The sequence below is a fragment of the Palaemon carinicauda genome, chromosome 6, assembly GCF_036898095.1.
Source record: "Palaemon carinicauda isolate YSFRI2023 chromosome 6, ASM3689809v2, whole genome shotgun sequence".
NCBI lineage: Eukaryota > Metazoa > Arthropoda > Malacostraca > Decapoda > Palaemonidae > Palaemon > Palaemon carinicauda.
In genome coordinates this window covers 67649228-67674075 of record NC_090730.1, presented here as the reverse complement: position 1 = coordinate 67674075, position 24848 = coordinate 67649228, and the positions used below count along the sequence as shown (strand labels likewise).

The 24848-nt window shown below is 40.0% G+C and overlaps 1 protein-coding gene across 1 annotated transcript in view; it reads right to left on the bottom strand.

The window, feature by feature from the left end:
• Nucleotides 1–2812: 2812 nt before the first annotated feature.
• The window catches only part of Sec24CD (Secretory 24CD), a 62341-nt gene continuing 40305 nt past the window's right edge, over nt 2813–24848 (bottom strand). The window contains exons 4-6 of the mRNA XM_068375252.1: nt 22018–22299; nt 10300–10563; nt 2813–4083 (exon numbers count right to left, since the gene is read on the bottom strand). Of these exons, the coding sequence (XP_068231353.1) occupies nt 3943–4083; nt 10300–10563; nt 22018–22299 (687 nt within the window). The 3' untranslated portion in view covers nt 2813–3942. The remainder of the gene's footprint in view (nt 4084–10299; nt 10564–22017; nt 22300–24848) is intronic.

Here is a 24848-nt window from a genome sequence, read left to right as displayed (position 1 = left end):
CAACTAGGGACTGAAAAGATGATGCAAGGTTCTAAGTAATCCCTATGGTGAGACAAAGGGAGAGGTAAATTTCAAGAGTCCGTCCTTTATTCCAGATGGTACCAAAATCCAAAGTGAAAGGACACTAAGTGCAGTCTTAGCCTTTAACCTCTATTTGGAGCTTGGTGGCACTTTTTGAGCAGGAACACTGGAATGCCTCTCTGCCTTCTCGTACACTTTATACAAACCCAAAATTTGGATCTTTTCTTACTAGGAACAATTGTCGAGGTAGGCAACATTACCAAAGAATATGCTCATTCACCTTTAGCCAACATAACTAACTCTAATATTTACCACTCGGGAACTCCAGGATAAGACAGCGGTAGCAAATTGATCCCAGCCCAGAACTATGAGTTTCTAAGCTGTTAATTGGGGAGGCCACTGTTGTGGTTAGGCACCACACTGGGAGGTTGGGCTTGCCCGGCTGATGTTCTGGTGAGCATCTATTCTGATGAAACGAACTGAAACCAGACACCTTTAACCTTTTTCCCAAAGCACACTGATCTGTACTTAATCTTACCTTATTTTTAATCATGTACTTGCATCCAGTACTTCCTGGACACAATTTAAGATTTTGAATGCCGATTCCAATCAAAACTAATTCCTTCAATAATATAAACCATTAGTGGTTATTTAGGCACTGCAGTAAATGTTAGATACAGTTCACTCTAAATTGAAGGAATGCTGACTGCAGATCTGACATTGCACCAACAAGAATAATCTGGATTGGATTTGTGAAAATTTTGGCCCAACCAGCACTAGGGATCGAAAAGCCATTCAACATCCATGTGTAACTGGGGAAGAACCCAACTGCAGCATGTGTAACAGTTAAGAGGTTGGACAGCAAGATGGAAGTAAGCCAAAACTGAGCCATAATAAAACTCAAAAGTGAGTGCAACTAGATTCCGAAACGACAAAGATCTATAAGTAATGCCTACAGTGCTCTAACACCATTAACCCCTTACAAGAAATCGGAGTTAAAGTAATGGTAACTCTAAGTATTTGGATTTACACTATAATATCTGTGTAGCCATTCAGCACCAAAGTATATCTAGGGTAAAAACCTAGTTTACACTGAGGTAAAAGTTAGAAGTGGTTGGACAGTAAGAAGGAGAGGAGGAGATAAAATTAGATATAAAGCAAGGACAGCTAAGATTCGAAGGAATGCTACAAAGATCCAGAACTAATGCTTACAGCGCTATGACACTACTACCCTATGCAGTGAGCCCTTAGGTACAAATCTACATCAATAGCTCACCGAGCTTTGAGGTTTCCAGGGATTTGAAAGAACAATAACAAACAACTCTCAGCTCCCAAAACAACTAGGCAATATCTTGTCCATTACTAATGTTTCTCACTTAGTGTACTGAGGCAGTATTCTCCTGTAACTCAAGTCATACAAGTACCATAACAAATCATTTAGCCTGCAAAAACCCAGAGATTATGGAACACAATGCATCAGATGTGTCAGGTACACGCCAGACTGGGAGTGTTGCCCAGACAGACTTAATAATGCCTCAGGCCCACAGGCCCCGAGTGTTATTATTATTATTATTATTACTGTATCATTATCATTATTACTATTTGCTACGCTACAACCATAGTTGGAAAACCAGGACGCTGTAAGCCCAGGACTCCGACAGGGAAAATAGCCTAGTAAGGAAAGGAAATAAGGAAAAATAAAATATTTTAAGAAGAGTAACAATATTAAAATGAATATCTCCTATATAAACTATAAAAACTTTTAACAGAACAAGAGGAAGAGAAACAAGACAGAATAGCATGTCTAAGTGTACCCTTAAGCAAGAGAACTCTAACCCAAGACAGTGGAAGACCATGGTACAGAGGCTATGGCACTACCCAAGACTAGAGAACAATGGTTTGATTTTGGAGTGTCCTTCTCCTAGAAGAGCTGCTTACCATAGCTAGAGAGTCTCTTCTACCCTTACCAAGAGGAAAGTAGCCACTGAACAATTATAGTGCAATAACCCCTAGGTGAAGAAGAATTGTTTGGTAATCTCAGTGTTGTCTGGTGTATGAGGGCAGAGGAGAATATAAAGAATAGGCCAGACGATTCAGTGTGTGTGTAGGCAAAGGGAAAATGAACCGTAATCAGAGAGAAGGATCCAATGTAGTACTGTCTAGCCCAATGGTTCCCAAACTTGGGGAAATTTGAAGCTTCCAGGGAGGAAATAATCACACTACCTACTAACTAAACCAAGCGGAAAATGTCCTCTTAGTATGTGCAGTAATTTGTTGTTCGCCATTCAATTGTGATATGATCATATCAGTTCTCACTGTTATTAACCAGCTCTATGACTATGCTTAGTTGTTACTAACTGCTCTCTCTCCAATCTACTCTGTAATTATGTTTATCAGTATATTTGCACATTTGAAAAATAAATTAGTAAATAGACTCAAGAGTGTTAACTACTCTTTTCCCTCATACACATGAAGGGGGAAATCTGGATGGTTGAACTGGGTGCAGGGTGGAAAATGACAGAAAAAAGTTTAGGAACCACTGACTCTAGCCAGTCAAAGGACCAATAACTCTATAGCGGTAGTATCTCAATGGGTGGCTTTGCTTAACACTTCTTATACCTTTGCACAAGTAGATTGACATCTTTAAAAGACTGAAATGTTCTTGTGATAACATAATTACTTCAAAGGGATCAAAGCTTAAAGAGCATAAAATTAATTCAATAGTCTTACAAATCAAAGTAATAATAATAATCTTACTTAAAAATTGGGTCTCAAGAATTAAAGCAAGAAAACTGATCATAACAATGTATTTCAACTTTGAATAAACTTAACACCAATACATATAGCATTTAGCCAACTATAAGACATTATGTAACAAAGGTAATATATATATATATAGCATTCTCATTGCAAAACTAAATACAGTTCCCACTGACATATCTCTTTAAAGAACCAAATCCCAACCAAGTATGGTGTAACTTTTTCATCAATAAAAGATACATACAGTATTTCAAATATAGTACTTTACACTTTTTTCCTACAATATAAATGCAGTATCTTAAACCTTAATAATAAATTCCTACCTATTAATATACATAAAATTGTTCATTAAAAAAGCAATACATGAATGATTTAAGTATTAAGTTTTAATAAAAATAAATATTTTCTCATAGCTATATAGTTTATGAAAAATGAGGGCATTCAACAACACCCTGTATACTACATCCCCCATACCAGCATACAGTACATCTATGAAAGCATGTAGAAATCTTCTCTCCCTCACATGACTTGAATCACTTACCCATAACAAAAGAATACATCGTAAAATAGCACTACCCATTTGTGGATGGATGCATGACAGCTCAGATCACAAGAATATTATTATTCCCAAACTGAATAAATATTTCCTCAAATAATAGTACTCGGCTATCCATTCCAAGATGAAAATATCACGATTAATTTTTTATAAAAAAGGTGAATTATAATACCTAAATACCACAACAGTTAATGCCAATTTTTTAAAGTTTGAGCTACTTGAGGATACATAATTTTCTGAGCAGTCTTTGCCATGCTCTCCTCTCCATCTAACTTGGTACCCAATGATGAACACCTGGCATCATTTCTTTGAAAAAGCAAGGGTAGAGTATTATCACAGGATGACTTGCTACTTAGATTGTTTGAAGGAGAGGGGGTAGAGGCATTAGGGTGCTGTGGTGTATTTTCAAGACATTGAGAAGGGGCTACATTACTAGAGTAGCTATTGCCTACAACGGCCAAAGAAACTTTTTCAGTTGTCGTCGGGACACTAGCACGATCCCTATTATTAGAATTCTGGCTACTGGAAGGGTAGTAGGAAGGTCTGATGGCAGTTGGGGATGGCCCTGGTGTTGATGGTGAGCATGGGTAGTGCTGCATTTTGTCTCAGGACAGAAGAGCTCTAATCTCCTTGTGCACATGACACAAAAAGTCAACATAACTTGGAGCCCCATACATGGATTTGTCTTCTACCAAAAAGTTCCGCATAACCATCTCATGCTTGCTCTGCTGAAGAACTACAAACATCTGGAAAGGTAAAAAAACTAGAATCATTTTTAATTTCCAGTAAGTTTTTCCAAGAAAATATAAAAAAGGTTTTTGCTTGTAAACTAGCAGGCCATTTTAATTGAAAACTTGACAATCATATTTTGACCAAGCACGGTTAGAATCATAATTTACTGCACTTTGTTTCAAGTACAGCATACCACATGTAAAGTTCTTAACCAATGTTTTTTTAATCTTAGGCATGAAAATACTTAAAAACACTCCTCTAAATTCAGATTTAATCAGTATGAAAAAGATCTTATCAATATTGACATAATAGACTATCATACGAAATACATTCCACTGTTTAATCTATATGGTTATCTTAAAAGAGTAGCACTCATTCATTATAGGTTGGTTAGAAAGAATTCTAATTAAAATGCAAATGCTCCCAACCTATCTGTACAGTAAAAGGTTTTACATTAATTTGACATTATAAAAAAGAAATCACTTTACCCAAGTCTAGACCTGCCTTTATATAAATTAATTTCAAATTCCACCATGGAAACATACTGAAATGTATAAATGCATTTCTACTCTTTATCCAGTAAATTGTTGTTCGATTCCATTCGAATTTCCTTCGATTTTTATCAATTAACTTTATTCAACTTTCTTTGATTACGTCTATTACGAGTTTTTCCTATTTACGGTTTATTCCCTTTTGGTCTGCAGCAATTTTATTTGATTTTTATGACTGATTTTATTTGATTTTTCATGACTCAATTTATACTCAATGGAATAGTTACTACTTTATAATAATGGTCAATACCTATTGTATTTTCAATTAGATTTAAGAATTTGGGCTAAAAACCCCAGTGCAGGGGCCCGTGAGGCCACTCGGTGCCTAACTGATTTTAGGGTAAAACCTCAGTTACACTGAGGCAAAAGATAGAAGAGGTAGGACAGCAAGATACAATACATGAAAAACAGGAAGCAAAAATGGAGGTCAAATGCAGCTATGGGCTGAAGGAATGCTGCAAATACCTATAATCCCTTTTTTACTGGATGCCTAATGAAACATAAGCAAACCGTCCACTACACGAACCAAATTTATCGGTAATATGGGGCCTAGACCTAGGCTGAAGAATGGCATCAAATAACATGAGGACCCACCAATAACATGTGCTCAACCTGTGGAAATTTACCATAAGAGTACAGAGCGAGAAAACGAGAATAACCGAATTGCTCCAAAACAGTGTGCGACCAAGTTTAGATATGGTGAGCTACATCTCCTCCCACAGGAACAGAAAGCACACGCTAGGAAGAAAAGACAAACCGAGAACACACATCTCAAAATTCTCTACAAGCAAAAGGCCCTATCGGGTGACCAGCCTCCCCCTTTCCAAGGGTTTTACCTGATAACGGGCACAAATGAAAACCTAAGGGCCATCAGAGATACTTCCCTATCGAAGTTGTTTATCTTTCAAAGTTGACATTAACACTCGAGCGACTAGTACCAAAACCATGTCAAGACCAAGAGTTCCCGGATGATGGAGTCGTCTTTTTCCCAATATCACTTTTCCCCTTTCCTCTCTCCCTTTTCCAAAAAGGAGAAAGTCAGGGAGAAGAAATAAGTCGTTTCCAAGCAGAACAGACAGGTGTCTCTTGTATAAGACACTAACACTCTAGCGACTCGTACCAAGACCACGTCAGGACCCAAGTTCCTGGATGATGGAGTAGTCTCTTTCCCAATATCACTTTTCCCCTTCCCTCTCTCCCTTTTCCAAAAAAGGAGAAAGTCAGGGAGAAGAAAGACGTTGTTTCCAAGCAGAAGAATGGATAGGCTACTTGGAGCCTCACATTCAGGCAACTCCACCCGAGAGTAAGGCTTGCTTCCCTTGAACCCGTCGAGCCTTCCCATGTCATTGACTTGTCGGGACTTGTCAAGGAGAACCCTTAAAGTTCACCTAGACGGAACCCGAGGAGAGATCACTTTTCCTGAGGATATTGGGACTCACCAGAAAACTGAGGAAGTTGGGTGATACTACAAAAGCCACACCTCCATTGACTCCTCCCTCAGGAAGACAACGCAAAACAACACCAAGAGTTGGCGTGGTCACGACAGACATTGAATACCATTCAGAAACAGGAAGCGCAAGTCTCTGCACCCAAGGACTCCCTGAGAGCAGTTCACTGCTTTATGTTGATTCTTCGTTTTTTTCTAAGCAATAGGAAATTCTATGTGACAGAGGGAGCCCCTCCTTCCCCTCTAACATAACACCCTGAGGTACCAAACCTCACCCAAGGGCCATCAGAGGAACAATTTTCACAACCACCTTCTATTTTCTCGGCCTCGGATGCCATGAACATGGAGGCAGCAGCAATGATAATTTGCAAGCTTCCTCTCTGGTTGACCACTGGTCCAGTACACTTATATTTTGCAGTACCCCAGAACATTGCAAATCCTAAAATACAAAAGCCATATGAGGAGCTTGTTTTTCAAACATACATAAACTATAAAAAAATAAAAACAAGGGGAAGAGAAATAAGATGGAATATTGTGCCTGAGTATACCCTCAAACAAAAGAACTCTACCCAAGGCTGCATATGGATGGCAGAGGCAAGAGACAGTGATAATACCCAAGAGACTGACCATATATCCATATGATCAGCGCCCAAACCCTCTCTCTACTCAAGCTAGGATCCTGATGACTCGGCAGGTAGATCTGCAGGCTCTCCATAACCCCAATCACTTAGCTCATAAGGAGGGTAATGTTGCAGATGCTACAAGAAATTATCGAGCTTGAGCGGAACTCAAACCACAGTCTGGCAGATGGCCAGGCAGGGACATTTCCAATGTCAGAACATATTGAAAATTATTTCTTTTTAAATTTTCAAATTCAACCGCATTTTAATTCGCACAACTACCTTCTATTTTCTCAGCCTCGGAGGCCATGAACATGGAGGCAGCAGCAATGACAATTTGCAAGCTTCCTCTCTGTTTGACCACTGGTCCAGTACACTCATATTTTGTAGTACCCTAGAACCTTGCAGATCATACAACACGAAAGCCATACGAGGAGTTTGTCTTTTCAAGAGCAAAGGAGGTGGACTTTTTGGTACACAAGTTTGCATACCAGCAGAGCAACTGGAGGACAACGGCGAGACCTAGTGGTCAACAAGTTCGTCAAACATAGGGGCCTCAAAAGACTGTCTTTACAGAACACCTCACTAACACAGTGCTGCCTCCTTTCCTCTGCACAAAGTGGATGTAGTGTTAGCAAAGTGGAAGAAGGTAAGTCAAGCTTCCTTCTTCATGAGAGCTGCCACATGCTGACACCTTCAAACAGCCTCGAATAATGCTTGCTAATCCTAAGACCTCACCTCCAAAGCAGCCGCCTTTCACAGAGAACAACTAAGTAGGGACAGCCCTTTCACCGAAGACATCAAGGCAGGAGAGGGTGAGGTAGGTGAGGATCTCGTTATGGGTCCCCAAGTTACCATCTGTGGGGAATGCCTGTCGAGTCTGTGGACAAGGTGGCAATTTCACGGGGGAAACTCTTTCCCTCCTCCCACTCCAGTGACGATGAGCCACTCGTATTCGAGAGGATCCGTCAAAGACCTACTCCTTCGAGGGGAGGTCAAACAGATGTTAAGACATGAAAGTGGTCGAGGAGGTCGATGACCCATCTCTGGCTTTCTTTTCTTTTTCTATAGAAGTAATCAGGAGGTTGGACACTAGCCATCGACCTGTCCCATCTAAATAACTTTATTCTGCAAACGAAGTTCAAGCTGGAGACCCTCAACTCAACAAGATCCTTCAAGCAATAAGACTGGATGACTTCTTGCTGCCCATTGACCTGAAAGATGCCCAATTACAAATTCCATTTCACTGGAATTCGAGGAAATACCTTTGGTTTGTCCTAGGTACAAGAAAATTTCAGTTTGACTTCCTTGTTTCCATGACTTTCCAGTCCCTCCAGTGTTCACTAGTGTGTTCACACTGGTTTCAACCTATGCTCACGTGACGGAGATAAGACTTTTCCGATACTAGACGCTAGGTTGTTGTTGGCGGACTCAGTCCCTAATTCTACTCCACAGGGACGACTTCCAAAATTTATCAGGATAAATCTTGATATGTACATTCTCACCCAACGTCAGAACCTCATCTACTTGGGGACGCGTATAGACATGGTCCAAGAAAGTGTTCCCATCATAGGACAGGCTACAAGGTTGAAGAAGGTCGCAGCACATTAATAACACACAAATCCCTCACAGCAAAGTACATGCAGAGGCTGCTTTGGTATCTGTCTTCCCTAAAATGTCTACTCTTATACTGGAGGTTACACCTTCATTCTGTGCAGTGGACTCTTGAAGATCAGTTTGAGGCAGAGATCCGACCATCCAATTACTCAGGTCACGGTGATACAGGAAATCCAAGAGGACCTTTCCTAGTGACTGCAGGAGAAAAACATGTTAAGAGGGTTCCCCCTTACAGGTTCTTCCCTAGAACTTATTTTCTCAGATACTTCAAGAGAAGGGTGAGGAGTGCACATTCTAACTACTGTACTCCACTTCAGGTCTGTGGACAGATAAGGTAGACTAAAGGTCCCATATAAACATCTTGGAGCTGAAGGCAACGTACCTGGCTCTGATACGTTTGAAAGACATAGAAAGTCAGCAGTGGTGTTGATAAGCAGCAACACAACTATAATGCCTTATGTTAACAAGCAGGGGGGGGTAGTTTCTCAAACCCTTTGCCCGTTGGCAGTGAACATGCATTCACAGCCAGTAGACGACGTAGTAATCCTGCTACCACATCACAATCAGATGAAGGGTTCAGAATGGTCTTTGAATCCCCTAGTGGCAAAGGAACAACTGACTTTGTGGGTTTCCCAACTACTTCAACAAGTCGAACAGTTTATTGCTCAGCAGTGTCAGACCAAGCAGTAGCACTTGAGGAAGCATTAGGGTTGTGATGGCCTGTTGGTAACGTCCTTGCCTGGTGATCGCCAAACTGGGGTTCTTGTCCCGCTCAGACTTGATAGTTTCTTTGGTCGCTGCACCCTCACCATCCTTGTGAGCTAAGGATGGAGCCTATAGGTTTATCTGCCGAGTCATCAGCAGACATTGGTTGGCCCTTCTTGGTCCTAGCTTGGATGTAGAGGGGGCTTGGGCACTGATCATATGTATAGAGGTCAGTCTCTAGGACACTGTCCTCCTTGATAGGACAATGTCAATATCCCTTGCCTATGTCTTTCATGAGTGGCCTTTAAACCTTTAAACACCCGTGGAATGGCCTTTGCATCTATGCTTTCCCATCATTTTTGTCTCATAAGGAAAGTTATCAGTAAAACAATCATCACGCTCAATCTCCAAATGATTCTAGTAGCACTAAAATGGCCACACTCAAAGTGGTACCTGGACCTCCTGAGTCTCCTGAAAGAAGTTCGAACAGTTTCAACTTGGTATGACCCCCTATGTCAACCACACATGAAGAGATACCACAGTGCAATGAAATAGCTGTCACTTCATGGTTGGAGGTTATCCAGCTGCTTGTGAGAGAGGGGCTTTTTGCAACCAACTGCAAAGCAACTCTCTGAATACCTCAGTTAGTCTTCAACAGCAGTCTACCCAACAAAGTGGCAATCTTCTGTAATTGGTGTCGTAGGGTGAACAATTCTTCACTAAAGGCCTCTGTTCCACTAGTTGCAGATTTTCTCCAGTACCTGAGGGAGAAGCTTCTCTCGGTCTCGGCGGTTAAAGGCTATCATTAAGCCTTGAGCCAAGTTTTCAGACTAAGAGCAGTAAAACTTTTCCTCATGGGAATTATCAGTATTGACTCCAAGATTTGAAAAATCTTGTCCCCCCGGGAAATTAACAACCGCAGATTGGAATGTGACCAGGTTTGCACAGAAAACTGTCACAGCTACAATTACTGAAAAACCACTGAAAATTTGTCTTTCCTTCTAAATATCCCTCACCAACTACGATCTGCCAACACAATTATCTATAAGAAAAAGTTATAGCTTGAAACAGCCAGCTGATGGCGGCAGAATTATGTCTGTATTATCCATTGGCTGAAAAAATGAGGGCTCAGTGGTCTGTTGGGTCAGCAGTGTTTCACCAACACCCCTCAGTAACTATCACCATCTCATTAAAAGTTTTAAGAGCCATATCCGGCTTCCATGAAAGCACACTAATATTAAAAGACAAGGGTTTGTATTCACGGAGCAAAAAACTTAAATATTTACTTACTCGAACGTGTCTTTTCCTCTGGGACCGAATTGTAGATATAATTTCTCTAACTCTAATGGAAGTAGGATTGTCCCTTTCAGGTAATTCTGCCATAACAGGATCCAACTGATGGGGCGCATTTACTCCAAATACATCGTTTAGCCAGTCAGGGTTCGTATTTGTTCCAACCCATATAAACATTTGCATACCATTCTCCAAAAGGAAAACTCCATCAGCACGAAGCTTTTCATAGGATGCTCGCAATGGGGCTGGAAGTCCAGTGTTCTGTTAAAATAAGATGTAACTTAGGAAAAAATACAAAAATTATTTCAGTACACCAAAGTCTACATATGAAATTTATTCTCTGATAAATACAAATTCACGGATAGTTCTGTAGTCTACTAAAAGGTTTTCATAGCATCTCATCAAGCCCTGGTACATCTATCTAGCCTCAGTATTTTTTTCTATCTTCTCTCCACCTCCTTTGAAAATACTTCACAGTGAAACTGCAGGCTATTACCTAACAGAATATTTAATTGTAAATCTATCAAAAGTTACACTCAAAAGCAGAAAACATGAGTTTAACAATAACATGCAGATTATGTAATTATTTTTTTCAATTACTGTACAGTAAACTATTTATATTATACATTACTATACTTAATGTACAACGATACTGTTACAACACAGCCTTCACATTTTTAAATCTAGATCTAAGAAAGTGTCCCATTTATAGAATGTACAGACTGCCCAAAGGTAATTGATCTGAAATTCAAGCTGGAAACTGAAGTAATATAGATGAACAACATGAAAAGAAGAGACCAAAGGGAACATATAAAGTCAAAATACATACTAATCTTGATGGTATCTAGGTATCCAAATCAAGGGACATGGTAAGTGGTACCTCCATATATTTCATTGTACTGTATTACAGTATACTGTACTGTGCAATTTTGTATTACCACATTCAAAGATCGTATTAACGATAAAATACCAGACTTCTTGCAGAAATTAATTTTTTTAAACAAATATTAACCTTATCGTTAGATTACGGTAGTCTTCAAACCGAAATGAACAATTAGTCACACTTACTTGACCTGTTAATATTTGGCAAGTAATCACATACCTTTACAGACAAAATGCAAGTCAGAAAAGGAGAATATGCTAACCTAAAATAACTATGTCTAACTTAAGAAAACAGGACTTTACAAGTAAACTTACATGTCAAGGTTTTTAAAAGTACTTGGTCAGAATTTTCATTACTTCCCAAATTTGTCAAATTTTCATCAAAGGGCAATGCCCTCAAAGTTCAATTCAAAGACAAACCGTTCAATACAACCCTACGAGTCATTTGCTTTGATTCAGTGGTCTAGTCAAGATATCTACTATAGTAATAAGAGACTTAGGGTTGGTGCTAACTCCTTAATAACAAGATTTATTACATCTTCAAAAGACTACAAACAACTGGACAGAAAACTATAATTCTTTAAAGTAATTCATATTTTTCCTAGCTATACAAGCCTACATCATTTATATGGCTACAATAAAAATTTAAGAAGTTCTGTGGGTCTGCCAACATTGTATGGTTGCCCTCTGTTCTCACTTACCCTGGGTAGGCACACACGTCTGAGCCTACAGCTCAGTTTTCTCCTTAGTCTTGGTTAAGACTAGTAGGGTGGATGAAGTAGAAAATATAAAAAATAACTCAAATTTGAATAGCTAGGAACCATACAAATTACTCAAAAAAATTTGTAGTTTATTCCTATACAAACACAAACCCTCATCATTCATATGGGAGTTTACTTTAGGTAGGAAGAAGTTTCTTGATGACAATGGTAGGGTGTCTCATATGAGGCAAGGTCATGATATCAGCCTCAATAAATTGGAGGAAAGTGTTAGAGCCTCAATCCGACAAGTTTGTTTTTGTAACAACTACTTTTATAATTATAAATATATCATTTATATAATTTCACAGCGGTATTCTTACCTTCATAAGTAGTCATCAACATAGGTATCCCAAAGGAAGGGAGGCACCATTCATTCTACTCTCATACACAATTATGCTGAAAATAGCTGACAACATGACATATTGGTAAGTGTCCAGCAAGGCATCGGTTTTAAACTAATGCTAAGCAGCTACAACTATACCAAAGGAGAATGTGTCCAAAGATCTGTGGGTAAATCTTTTAAGTAATGGGCTGTGAAGGTGGTTGTCTTTTCCAGACACCAGGAGCCAAGTAGTTTTCGCACAATGCCAAGGTTGCGGCAACGCCACATGACATGAGCCTTGGGAGTGGCCCCAGTCGACACTTCTCCCAAAGATTTGTATGCTCTCATAACTGTTTCTCATAATCAGAAAAGAAATGGTGTTCTTGATTAATCCCTTCTTGTTTCAACCTGTACTGTAAACCCTCTACATAAGATTGCCTAAACATACGAGTTTTCCAACATCCGATGTAAAAATTTGATCAAATATTCGACTCGAACACCCAATGTAATTTCCACCATACGACTCAGAAGTTTCTCGAAGCGTCGCAGTTTCTTGGTTCCTACGTTAGACACCAGCACGTTAGGAGGGACGCCAGTTAGCATCGCGTCCGTCAGTTCACAGTTCTCCTGCGCATCGTGTGGTTCTCCCCTGTTCAGTTCGTAATCAACAGTGCTTAATATCTTCCTTTTTCACATTTCCTTCTTTATTTTATAATCATGGAACTTGAGAAGGCTAGTTTGAGTGGAAGTAAAGGTGAAAAACGGAAGAAGGTAATGCTTTCCTTAGAATTAAAACAAGAAATTATAGGAAAACATGAGTGGTGCGCATGTAAGTGATCTGGCTAAACAATATGGGCGGAACATGCCTACGATCTCGACGATCATCATGCAAAAGGCAGCCATTAAAGGTGTCAAACCATCCAAGGGGATCATCATCAACTCTAAACACTGGAGCCCTACCCTGGAAGAGATGGAATGCCTTTTACTTATATTGATAATGACAGAGAGATTGCTGGCGATACAATTATTTGTGAGATGGCCAGCGCTATCTATTGCGACTTGAAAGCAGAGTTTCCTGGGGGTGAAGCGGGGTAGAGTTCAACCGACCCTACAACAGAGGAATTCAAGGCGTCTCACGGTTGGTCCGAGAAATTTAATTGATGGACCGGGATTCATTCAGTTGTACGGCATGGGGAGGCTTCAAGTTCAGACATCAAGACTGCCAACGAATTTAAGCTATTAAAACAAATCATGCAGGATGATGGTTACATAGAGCAACAAGTGTTCAATTGTGATGAAACCGGTCTTTTTTTGGAAAAAAAATTCCTAGTTGAACATACATCACCGCCGGAGAGAAGAAAATGCCTGGACACAAGCCTATGAAGGATCGGTTGGCTTTTGGCCTAATTGCCACGCCAACGGGGTCTGCAAAATCAAGCCGTTATTGGTTTACCATTCAGAAAACCCTAGGGCATTTAAGGCACATAAAGTCAATAAGGACTTACTGCAAATTTTCTGGCATGCTAATGCTAAAGCTTGGGTTACTAGGCTTTTCTTTGTTGAATGGGTTAACCTAGTTTTCAGACCCACTGTCAAGAAGTACCTTGAAGATATTAATTTGCCTTTGAAGTGCTTGCTTTGCCTGGATAATGCTACCGCTCACCCTCCAGTATTGGAAGATGATATCGTCGACGAGTTTAAGTTTATCAAAGTGCTGAATCTCTAACTGAACACCACCCCTATCATCCAGCCCAGGGACCAGCAAGTCATCTAATTTTAAGAAACTTCACACCAAGAACTTGTTTAAGCAGTGATTTAACATCACAAAGTACCAACTTAACTTTGCATGAATTTTGGGGGAGCCATTTTAATATCATACACTGCTTGAAGATCATAGATAAGGCTTGGGAGGGAGTGACTCAATGCACAATTAATTCTGCTTGGAAGAAGCTTTGGCCTGATGCTGGTGCGCCTAGAGATTTTGAGGGCTTCGGCCCAGAACCTGCATCTGTACCTGTTCCAGAGGATGACATGAATCAGATTGTATCTATTGGCAAGTCCATGGGTCTGGAGGTCTATAAAAATGACATCAACGGACTCGTCGAGAAGCATCTTGAAGCACTCACCACCGAAAAACTCAAGGAGATGGAGGAGATGCAGAATGCCGAGATCCACGCCCAGTTGAGCGAGACGGAGGATGTCGAGGAGGTAGAGAATATCATAGGTTCGGCTAAGATCAAGGAGATCTTAGGCTATCATCAACAAGTGGTTGACTTAATTGAGAAGCATCACCCACAAAAACTTCCAGTTTGCCGTTTAGAAAGAAGACTTAAAAATAAATATAAAATATACAAACCAAATAAAAACCAATAAGCTAAGTTAGGTTAAAGTTCACGTAGTGTAAGTCAAGAGTATGTTACGGTACATACCTCAGTCACCACCTCTACCTCCACACCAACTGTCTCCTCCTGTATCTCTATTATATAATGCATTTGTTTTATTGCTGTACAAACTGTCCAGATCATCAGTCACTTCCTTGATTGCTGAAACTGTAAGGGAGTCAAATTTTTCACCTATGCCAGAATTCATAGTTAACACCTCAAGTGTTATCTATGAATTCTGAAACAAATGAAAAATTTATATCTTTCCAACCCTGGAGTGTGACACTAAATGGGAAAGACCAAGTAAGTCATACACTCTTTGATGATGCTAGAGCTAATAGGAACACTTTTCAAAGTCAGGTCTCTGTCTGTTGACCGGTAGAGCACTTTGTAGGGTGCTAACTTTAAGGACCTTAGAACCTTTAACGCAGTCCAGGGCGGGTTTGAATTCCCGAGGGGGGAAAGCCTGCTTGATGCTTCTGATCAAAGTCGAGAGTTCTTATAGGGATATGTCAATTCCCTTCAGTTTGAAGACCTGGGTCAAGACTGTTCAATAGCCTTTTACCACTAAGACTGATAGAAGTTTCTCACACAGAAAAAATAGAAAGCCTGCAATCAGTGGTGCAGTGGCCTTGAATAGAGCAGTGTTCCTTCTACTACATCAATCTAAGAAAACTGACCTCTTTGCCTGGTAGACTGCTGTGGACTTGAAGTATCCTGAAAAATGCTTTGTAGTCAGTATCAAAAAGCATTTCTTTCGGAGGAAGTGCTAAATAACCTCCAGTTATGATGAAACAGCCAGTGAAACTTTATGTGAAGCTGATGTAGAAAGTTTGGCCAAACTGGAAGTTCTCTTGGAACTTCTATGAGAAGATCTAGGAGGTCCAAGTACCACCCCACTTGTGGCCACATTGGAGCGACCAGCGTTACTCTTAGGTTTTGTGACATCCCGATTTAGTTCAGAACCTGATGGATCGGGCAGAACAGGGAAAGGCATAGATGTCCTTCCTATCCCAGGGGTTGGAAAGCATCTTCCATTACCGCTGCTGGATCTAGGAGTGGAGAACAAAACACTTGTAGCTTGTTGTTGAGATGGGTGGCAAAAATGTCTAGGATCGGGAAACCCCACAGTCATATGACGTTTTGCCACTAGAGGATTTAAAGACCACCCTCAACCAATTATCATCCTTAGTCAGCTTAGATTGTCACCTATTACATTCTTTTTTTTTCCCCGGGATGAAATGAGCCGAGAAATGAACTGCATTCACTTGTGCATAATGCTGCATCCCTACTGCCAACTAGCAGAGAAGGTAGGAAACTGAGGCGCCCCCCTTCGTCAACACAAGTCACTACGGTCATGAAGTCGATCAACAACACTTCTGAAGGACCTTTGATAGACTGTAAAGTGGAATAACACTAGGTATGCTGACTTTAGTTCCAGGTAGTTTAGGTGGAACGACTTGTCCTCATGTGACCACCATATTACTAAGATCTGTTCCTTCCTTAGATGGGCTCCCATCCTTAGCAAGAAGCATCTGGAAAACTTAGGAAGTCTGGAATTGGAACCTGTAGAGATGATCCGGCTAACAGGTTCTCCTCCTTTAACCACCACGAGACTTGTCTGATTTGTTTTCACAACTCGAAGGATCATCAAGACAGCCCATAGGGGATTTGATGTCTGCAACTATTGGCTCTTTAGAGTGCACATGGTACTGAGCAAAGATGTATTCTTTCAAAGGATACCAGTTTCTTTATGGAGGCGAGGTGACCTTGGAGCTTCTGCCAGAGATGGGCTGGAAGGAACTTTTTCGAGAAAATGTGTTGCGATGTCTCAATCACTGGATCCTTAAATACTCTGGCTCGGACAGTCAATGTTCATAGTATACCCATACTGTAGACACAACACAGTCAAGTCAACTTCTCGTAATTTAGCTGGATTCTCAGTAGCAAAATTTGAGAACCTCTCTATGGTGGATAAATTGAGACCTTAAGACTCTCTGTGGCAGGTAAGTTAAGATCTTGACTATACCAGTAGAGGCCAGTCATCTAGGTAATGCAGGAACCTTACTGTATTCCCATAGCATGCCCCCCATGAAAAAATTAGAGTAAACAGACAAGTGAATATCTGTGGGGCTGTTGACAGGCTGAAACACAACACGATTAGAGTAAATAGGCAAGTGAATATCTGTGGGGCTATTGACAGGCTGAAATAACTCCTTGAACTGGTACAACACCTTAAACTGGTACAACACCTTAAACTGGTACAACACCTTAAACTGGTACACCACCTTGAACTGGTAAGTTCTTTTTCTTAAAATAAAATGCAGGTACTTTCTTGATCTCAGATGTTTTGGGATCTGAAAGTGTGTGTGTGTGTGCAAGACGTTGTTCTTTCTGATGGTCTGTATTACTTAGCTGGGGGTTTCCATTTTGAACAGAGTTTGGAGTATAAACTGGTTCAATCAGGAAAGGTGTTTGACAGGTCTCCAACCTTCTGTTAATTTCTCCACAAGGAAGAAACCCGAAGACCTGTCTAAGACTTCCTCTATCGCATCATTCCCCCGCATACGTGATACCTCCTCCTCTAGAAAGATCTTTTTGAGACCGCATCAAATATAATGATAGGATCTTTGGAATCCGAGTTAGTGGAAAGCGACGGATCGTGAACAGGATGCAACGCCCTGAGCAAAAACTTCTACGGCCAGGGATCTACCCCGAACTGCCACCTTGTCGAGTATGTCCCAGGCATTTCCCCACAGGTGGTAATTCGGAGAATCTGCCGTCTCTAACAGGTGTCCTGCCCTCCCCGATTCCTACAGCCAGACATACGTCCTCTGCAGCGAAAGGAAGTCGAGGGTTCCGACTGTCTTTTGTACTGCTGGACTTTGTTCGATTCTAGTAGCAGACAATGAAGAGAAATTTGCTTAAGGGGGGTGGCCTAGGCATTTGTTGAGAGGGAGCTGAGACTTTGGATGCAGCAGCTCTTCTCAGGAACAATGCCAGGCTAGTCTTCTCACATTTCTCCACTGCCAGTGCTATTTCTGCAGGGGGTGGGTGTGGAGTCGGATGGTCTGTGGTATTAGAGTTTCTCAGATTTAAGGAATCCCCAGGAGTCATATGTCTGGCAAACTCTGCAATTAATGCATCACTCCACCTTAGTAAATAACTGCCAGATAAAGGCCATTTGGTGGAGAACAAACTCATGCTCTCACTCCTGAGCAGATAAGGTCTTCATATTACTGTTTCAAGAATTGCTAGATTTTCTGGCAAAAAATAGAAAAGTGCCCCTGACCAATGGTCCAGCCAGGAGCAGGTCTGAAATGCAGACAGCTGCTGCCTTATAATTCTGCAGTTCTGGGGTAAAAAAGGAATACAACAAGTACATTAAATTCCAATAAACATGCCTGGTGTTAAGTTTGCAATGTTCGAGTCAAGGACTAGGGTGTCCGCCCATAGAACTTTTCTATTCCTGATCTAAATATTATTCTCTGGCACCGTAGTTCAATTAGTATGTTATGTATGTTGCATAAAACTTTTCATAATTCTGACCATCCTTTGCTTTCAGATCTTCCTGGACAGTACCATCCTGTTCTATAGTATTCAAGAGTTTTATTCTAGCGGTGACCAAGTTGTGGAATGATCTTCCTAATCGGGTGGTTTAATCAGTAGAACTTCAAAAGATCAAACTTGCAGCAAATGTTATGTTGAACAGAGACTGACATAAGTTTTTATAATTTACATATAACAGATCTCTTAATGTTGTTACTATTCTTGAAATATTCTATTTTAATCATTCATAACTTATATACAGTACTTTATTCATTTCCTTTCCTCACTGGGCTCTTTATCCTTGTTGGAGCCCTTGGGCTTATAGCATCCCGCTTTTCCAACTAGAGTTGTAGCTAACCTAGTAACAATAATAATAATAAGGCAGGAGGTGGCAATCTCAAAAATCGACTAGATCTCGGAAAGTTCTCTACACCAGAAATTTTTGTTAAAAAGGTCTGTGATGTCCCCAGCTTGATTAAAAAACAGGGACCGAATTTGTGGCGAATATTTTAGTGTTCTGGAGAGAATCCATCAATAATACCCTGCCTTCCTATTACTTGGGTACGAGGCAGTTCACCTAATCCGTCAATACGACAGATAGGGTTCATTATCTTAAGGAAGTGAAATGTCTCCCTCGGTTCCAATGACGGTAACTAAGGGAGCAATACCCGATACTTCCGCTGCTGCCTCAGCCCTCTGTTCTGCGAGTCCTCAATGACAATGTTGGTTAATAGGAATCTGACTCTAGGGTTTTTAACCCTCTCGCCTTGTTCCTGGAAAATGTGCAGGAGCTAAGGGGGAGGAATGACTGTAAAATCTGTTATCAGTCTGGGACTCGTATTCTTACAAGGTGGAGATGGGCGAGAAGGTTTTGTTTCCCACTCTGACACCGAATACTGTGGTGACAAATCTCGATCCCTCAGGTGTATACTGTACCACAAAGACACTCTATATTTGTAAACAGAACAATATGTCCTCTGTCTCTTCAGGAATGGCTGCTCCCGATAGAATGAAGAGAGGGTAATGCGAGGAAATGGCCGATTTCAGCAGTCCATGGTGGTTCTGCAGTTTCACCTGCATACCTGAAAAATCTTAATTTTAGGATTTGACCTAAATGCAGATTTATTTTTTCTATAGATATACAATATCAACAACAAGATACATCAACTTGGATGGTGGCGAGTTTGCTTTATACATGACAGTATGTGTTATTGTCATTCCTGAAATGGCGAATGCATAGTCTGCCCTCGGGCACATATTGTTAGCAGCGCATTCAGCTGGGTGCCAGAACTGGGAATGGGTGCTTGTGGTAGCGTGTTCTGGTGGTGCGCGTGACCCTGATTGTGCGTTTCTATTTGCTCCATAGTTAGTGGGTGCTTTTCTGTACCTGTCTGGGGAAAAGGACACACAGGTTCTTTGTGGATCTGTAGACAGGAAGATTCACACTCACACCGAGTCTATAGGATCAATATTATTGTTATCTTCGCCTACTTCATTGCGGCAAAGGTTATGTTTTGATAGCCGTTTATTTAGTGTGTTTGTATGTGTTAGTGATTTGTGTAACTCAAAAAATGTTTGACCAAATCTCATGAAATTTGGTGGAATGATTGGCCATGGTTGAAGGACAATTTTAATAGATTTTGGGAGTGATTGGGTCAAAGGTCAAGGATTCAAAAAGGTCTTTTTGCTATATCGTAGTCAATTTTTAACCGATGTGAATGAAACTCATGCCAATATGTGCATAATTCAATTGCCTATCTTGTGATATACAACATGATTTAGGACAGTCACAAAATGGTAAAAAAATTTCTTTTTGCTATATTATAGCCAAATTTCATGAAATTTGGTGGGATGATTGGCCATGATCCATGGACAATTTCATTAGAATTAAGGAGTTATTGGGTCAATTCTCAAGGTGACAAAAGGTAAAAAACATCTTTTACCTATATTGTGTTAAATTTTTATCAGATTTGCATGAAACTAGTACCAAATTTTGCATAATTCAATTGTCTATCTTATATGGTGGTGGCAAAGGTATGCGCTTTACTAGTGCCCGTTCTAGCTCTTTTTGTGATGCTCTGGAAAAGACGACTCTTTCTAGGGGAATATGACAAAGTAGTTCCTTGTGAGGAATCCTGAAGCGTTGATACTTTTCCAGGAGACAGATTAACTGCTACCTCTAAAGGAGAAAACATTCCTTTAGGGCCTTCAAACGCTACTAGAAGGCCCGGCTTGCTATAGGATCTCACCAGTGAATAGTATAACTTCCAGTCATAGGAGGTGGAGATACATGATACCCATTTGTTGAATGGTGCGAAGACCCTGTTGGTGTATGTATAGGGGACAAGTGGTCAATTTAATTTGTGAAGCCTCCTGCACTATGGAGTATCTCCTTGCTCTCCTATATCTGAAATAAATAACTTTCCCCTGAGCTTCGCATACTCCGAGGGGATGGGGAGAACCGTTCGGATTCTTAAAATCTGGTGAAATTAATTTTTACTGTAAAGAATCCTGTTCTGGTTCATTAAGTGGTGATGCCAAATGCTCATAATCATTATGCATATTCTCCTCCAAGTAAACACAATCTGAGATAACACATTTACAAAACTCGTGTTTGAACGTACTGGTGCCGTCCTTGGTTATTGTAGCCTCTGGGAACTCCGATGAAAGATCGGACAGGAAAAATTCAGGACTCGGAAGAGGAGGTTTCTGCTTCTTGATCTCTTTGGAGGAAGCAGCAGAAGGGGAGCAATCCCTTTTAGCTTCTTACAATGACTATCATATTTCTCCCATTGGGAAGATGACGATTCCCTACAAAATTCACAAGGGGAGTTTATTGACCATTTCTTACCACAACACGCAGGACACAAAGGATGGGGATTGACCTCCACCCAACTCAAAGGTGCCACAAGAGTGACCATCAAGACCAGGACAGGTTCTCATACACACTTGAGAAGCACTCATAATAACAAATAACAGAAAAAGCACAAAACCACAGCGTAAAATGCAGTCAAGAGGCAGACGACAGAACGACACAGCAACCAAGAGTAAAGTGAACACTGAGCCGTAGGCTCTAACGCACCTACCCACCACAAGTGGGAACAGAGGGCAACTATACAATGTTGCGAGACCCACGGGACTTCAAATTTTGGTTGCAGCAAAACAGCAATGGAGTATAACCATATAAATGACAAGGGTTCGCATTCGTGTAGGAACAAATGAATTTCAACCGAAGGGGGTAGTCTGGTTGGACTACTATATAAAATTCAATTCAATACAGATTCAGTACAGTACATCAATATTCATATTTAGTGTAAAAAGGCCATTTCCTTTAAAGGTGTGGAAATAAAAGAAACATGCACTAATTAACCCCCCTCAAATTTAAGTCATGATAGGACATTATGTTGATTCAAATGGTACTTTAGTCCTACATAAAAGGATCACCATAAGCAACATAGTATAGTATTGTATAACCAATAACCCCATCATAAACCGTACTTATTTAACATATACCCCTGCTTACAATTTAAAGATATCAGCTCTTACAATTGTCGAATCCTTTACTCCCTTAATCTTCCATAGCCCTTATAAATAGTACAAACTCTCCTTGCAAACTTTCTACTTATGCTATCAACCTTACCTTAACCCTAAGCATAACTTATAATTTTTCCCTAAATCCAATGTTTTATATACTTTACCATTGTTATATATTTTTTTTCAAGTTCAAAAGAGTATGTACGGGTTGCATAATAATATTTAATAAATACCAATAACAATCACAGAATAGCATTTCACATTTCTACACCACTATGTCACTTACCTGTGGGTCCTCATCCGAAATAGGAATAAGCCTGGGATAGAAATAAACTACAGATGCATCTATTGTCATAGAAGACAGGTAATACATTTGTGATGACCGCTCATCACAGGTTATATCTTGACCACCACTAATGGCATCACATCTATTAAGGCAATTAATGTATAATGGCAACAGTTTCATCATCTCGGGTAAAATCAGCTGACCAGCAGATGATGGAGAGGCACAGTTTTTACGATAACAAGCCAGGATGTTGGCTGTCCTAGATATTAGATTTTCCTTCACCTGAAAAGAGATATAAATGCAATGAGAAATAATATAAAAATATACAGTACTGCAAGGGCTATTTCAAATATAGTATAGGCACTATAATAAATAAAACATTCTTATTTCCTTAGTCTTACCACATTGCTCTTTCAAAGGACATTTTACTGATCATTATTCTACAACACACGCTAACTCTCTGGGGGTATGTAGCCCACTGCTTTGGACTGTGAAGCCAATCAGTGCCAAAGTGCAACTGGGCGGAAAACCCAGCAGTTAAACGATAAAGTAAAAGTGAGAACAGGTTAGAGAGAGCAAGAAGGAAGGATGGAAGTGAGAACAGGTTAGAGAGAGCAAGAAGGAAGGATGGAAGTGAGAACAGGTTAGAGAGAAAGAAGGAAGGATGTTAGTGAGAACAGGTTAGAGAGCAAGAAGGAAGGATGGAAGTGAGAACAGGTTAGAGAGAAAGAAGGAAGGATGGAAGTGAGAACAGGTTAGAGAGAAAGAAGGAAGGATGGAAGTGAGAACAGGTTAGAGAGAAAGAAGGAAGGATGGAAGTGAGAACAGGTTAGAGAGAAAGAAGGAAGGATAGAAGTGAGGAGAGAGGTAAATTAGGACATATTGTACAGCAAGTGCAGCTAGAGTCTAAAGGAAGGCTATAAAGAACCCTTTAGTAATGCTTACAGTGCACTGCATAAGGTGCACTGACAACACTACCTTGTAAATGGACAAATAAAACAAAGAGGGCATTACAAATGGGGGAAAAAAAAAAGACACTGAAAAATTCTTTCCTAACAAATACAAACGTTCTTGCTGTACTAACGAATCATTCCTCGTAATATTTTTTCTGAAATTAGCTCCTCATTCACATGGCCCTTACAAGAGTTTTAAAAAAACATTGGAATATCTACTATTACCCTACAATTTACTTTACAAGATGTCAACCTAGTTGAATACAATAGCAAGGGCTCATGCTATTCCAAACATGTGCATTTTTTAGAAAGTGCTGGGAAGCTAATGTTAGCAATTATGACTTTCCTATGTACTGTATTGTCATATGGCTAGCCTATAATCAAGGGTTCTGACAAACAGTGATGCAACCGAGCTACCATGAAGCAAGCTTCTTCAATGACTACATACCCATCTAAACAGAAAAAAGATTTCGCAAATAGTTTACAAAGTTTTATAAGCCAACTTGCTTAGGTTTTTCATCCTGCATTCAATGCCTGACCTTGCAGGATACATTGATAACTTTAGTAGAAGAATTAATAAATGGTAAAAGTCACCTTCCTTGACTTTATATCATAAGACTCCATAAGAAAGGCTTTTAAGCACACTTTTACAACTGCCTGTTATCATCACTCCACAAACTCAGATCACTTCATATAATTCTGAAGATTCAAGATAATGGCAAGTGCCCAAACACAAGCTGATAAGCAGAAACAAAAAACCATAACCCCAAACGAAGAATGCAAAGCAAAGTGACTAAAGTGATGGGCTATTTCTGATCTAAAATTATTTCGGTTACACCTGATGAATGCTTTAGTTCTTGAATGCTAACATACATGAATTCAACAACAATAAAATTTCTTGTTGCAAAAATGCATCAAGTACTAAAGAAGTATGCCATACAACTATCACAGTTATAGTCATTCACATACTGCACATGCAATTAACAATCTAATTCACACACTTTTAGATAAAAGAAGCTCTAAAATATAAAAAAAAATTCTTGAGAAAATCAAGAATTACTTACAGTCAATGTTCTACAATATTCTGTTTCACCATATCCTACTGTTATTAGATACACCACATTCATCCAATAACTTGATTCACACTATTGACTCATCCGCACTATTAGAACAAGTCAAATCCCCCCTACGATATTCCCAAATATTGAAGACCTACAATCTAGTATCATTACATGTTAACTACTGAATAATGACGCTACAAAGCATGGTTCCTAAGCAAAACCACCAAGATAGAAATGGCAAATTTGGAAGTAATTTGTATTTTTCCTAACAGTACACACCTGGAGTTCTTAATACATATAGAAGAAGTCAGTGGTAGCTGGCGTACGGCTAAAAAACTTTTAGCAAGGTGTAAAAAACTGTTACAGTTGTTACCAGTGGTAGCGGGGAAAAAGAGCCGCCCGTCCCCTCCCGCTCACTCGTAACTTCATCACTTTGATGGCTGACAGGACTTTCTCCTGAGGGGGAGGTAAAGTCTGTGTAAAGAACTCCAGGTTTGTAGTTAGGAAAAATAATTACTTCCAAATTATGTTCTTTACATAAGAGAATGACAGTAAGGTGGGTGAAGTCCCTTTAACTGACAAACTTTAAATCCAGCATTGCAGCATCCACCCATGATAATGCAGAGGCTGTGCATCCTTACACATCTTAAACCAGTGGCTTATCAATACCAGCTAGTTGAAAGCCCGAGTGAAAGTGAATAAAAGCGTAAGAATGCAACTGTGACCGTCAAGGCTACTTATAACAAAAGGTTTGTGATTATACACAGAGAGTCACCATCCCAATTCCCCCTCATAAAGAGATGGGGGGAACTTGACT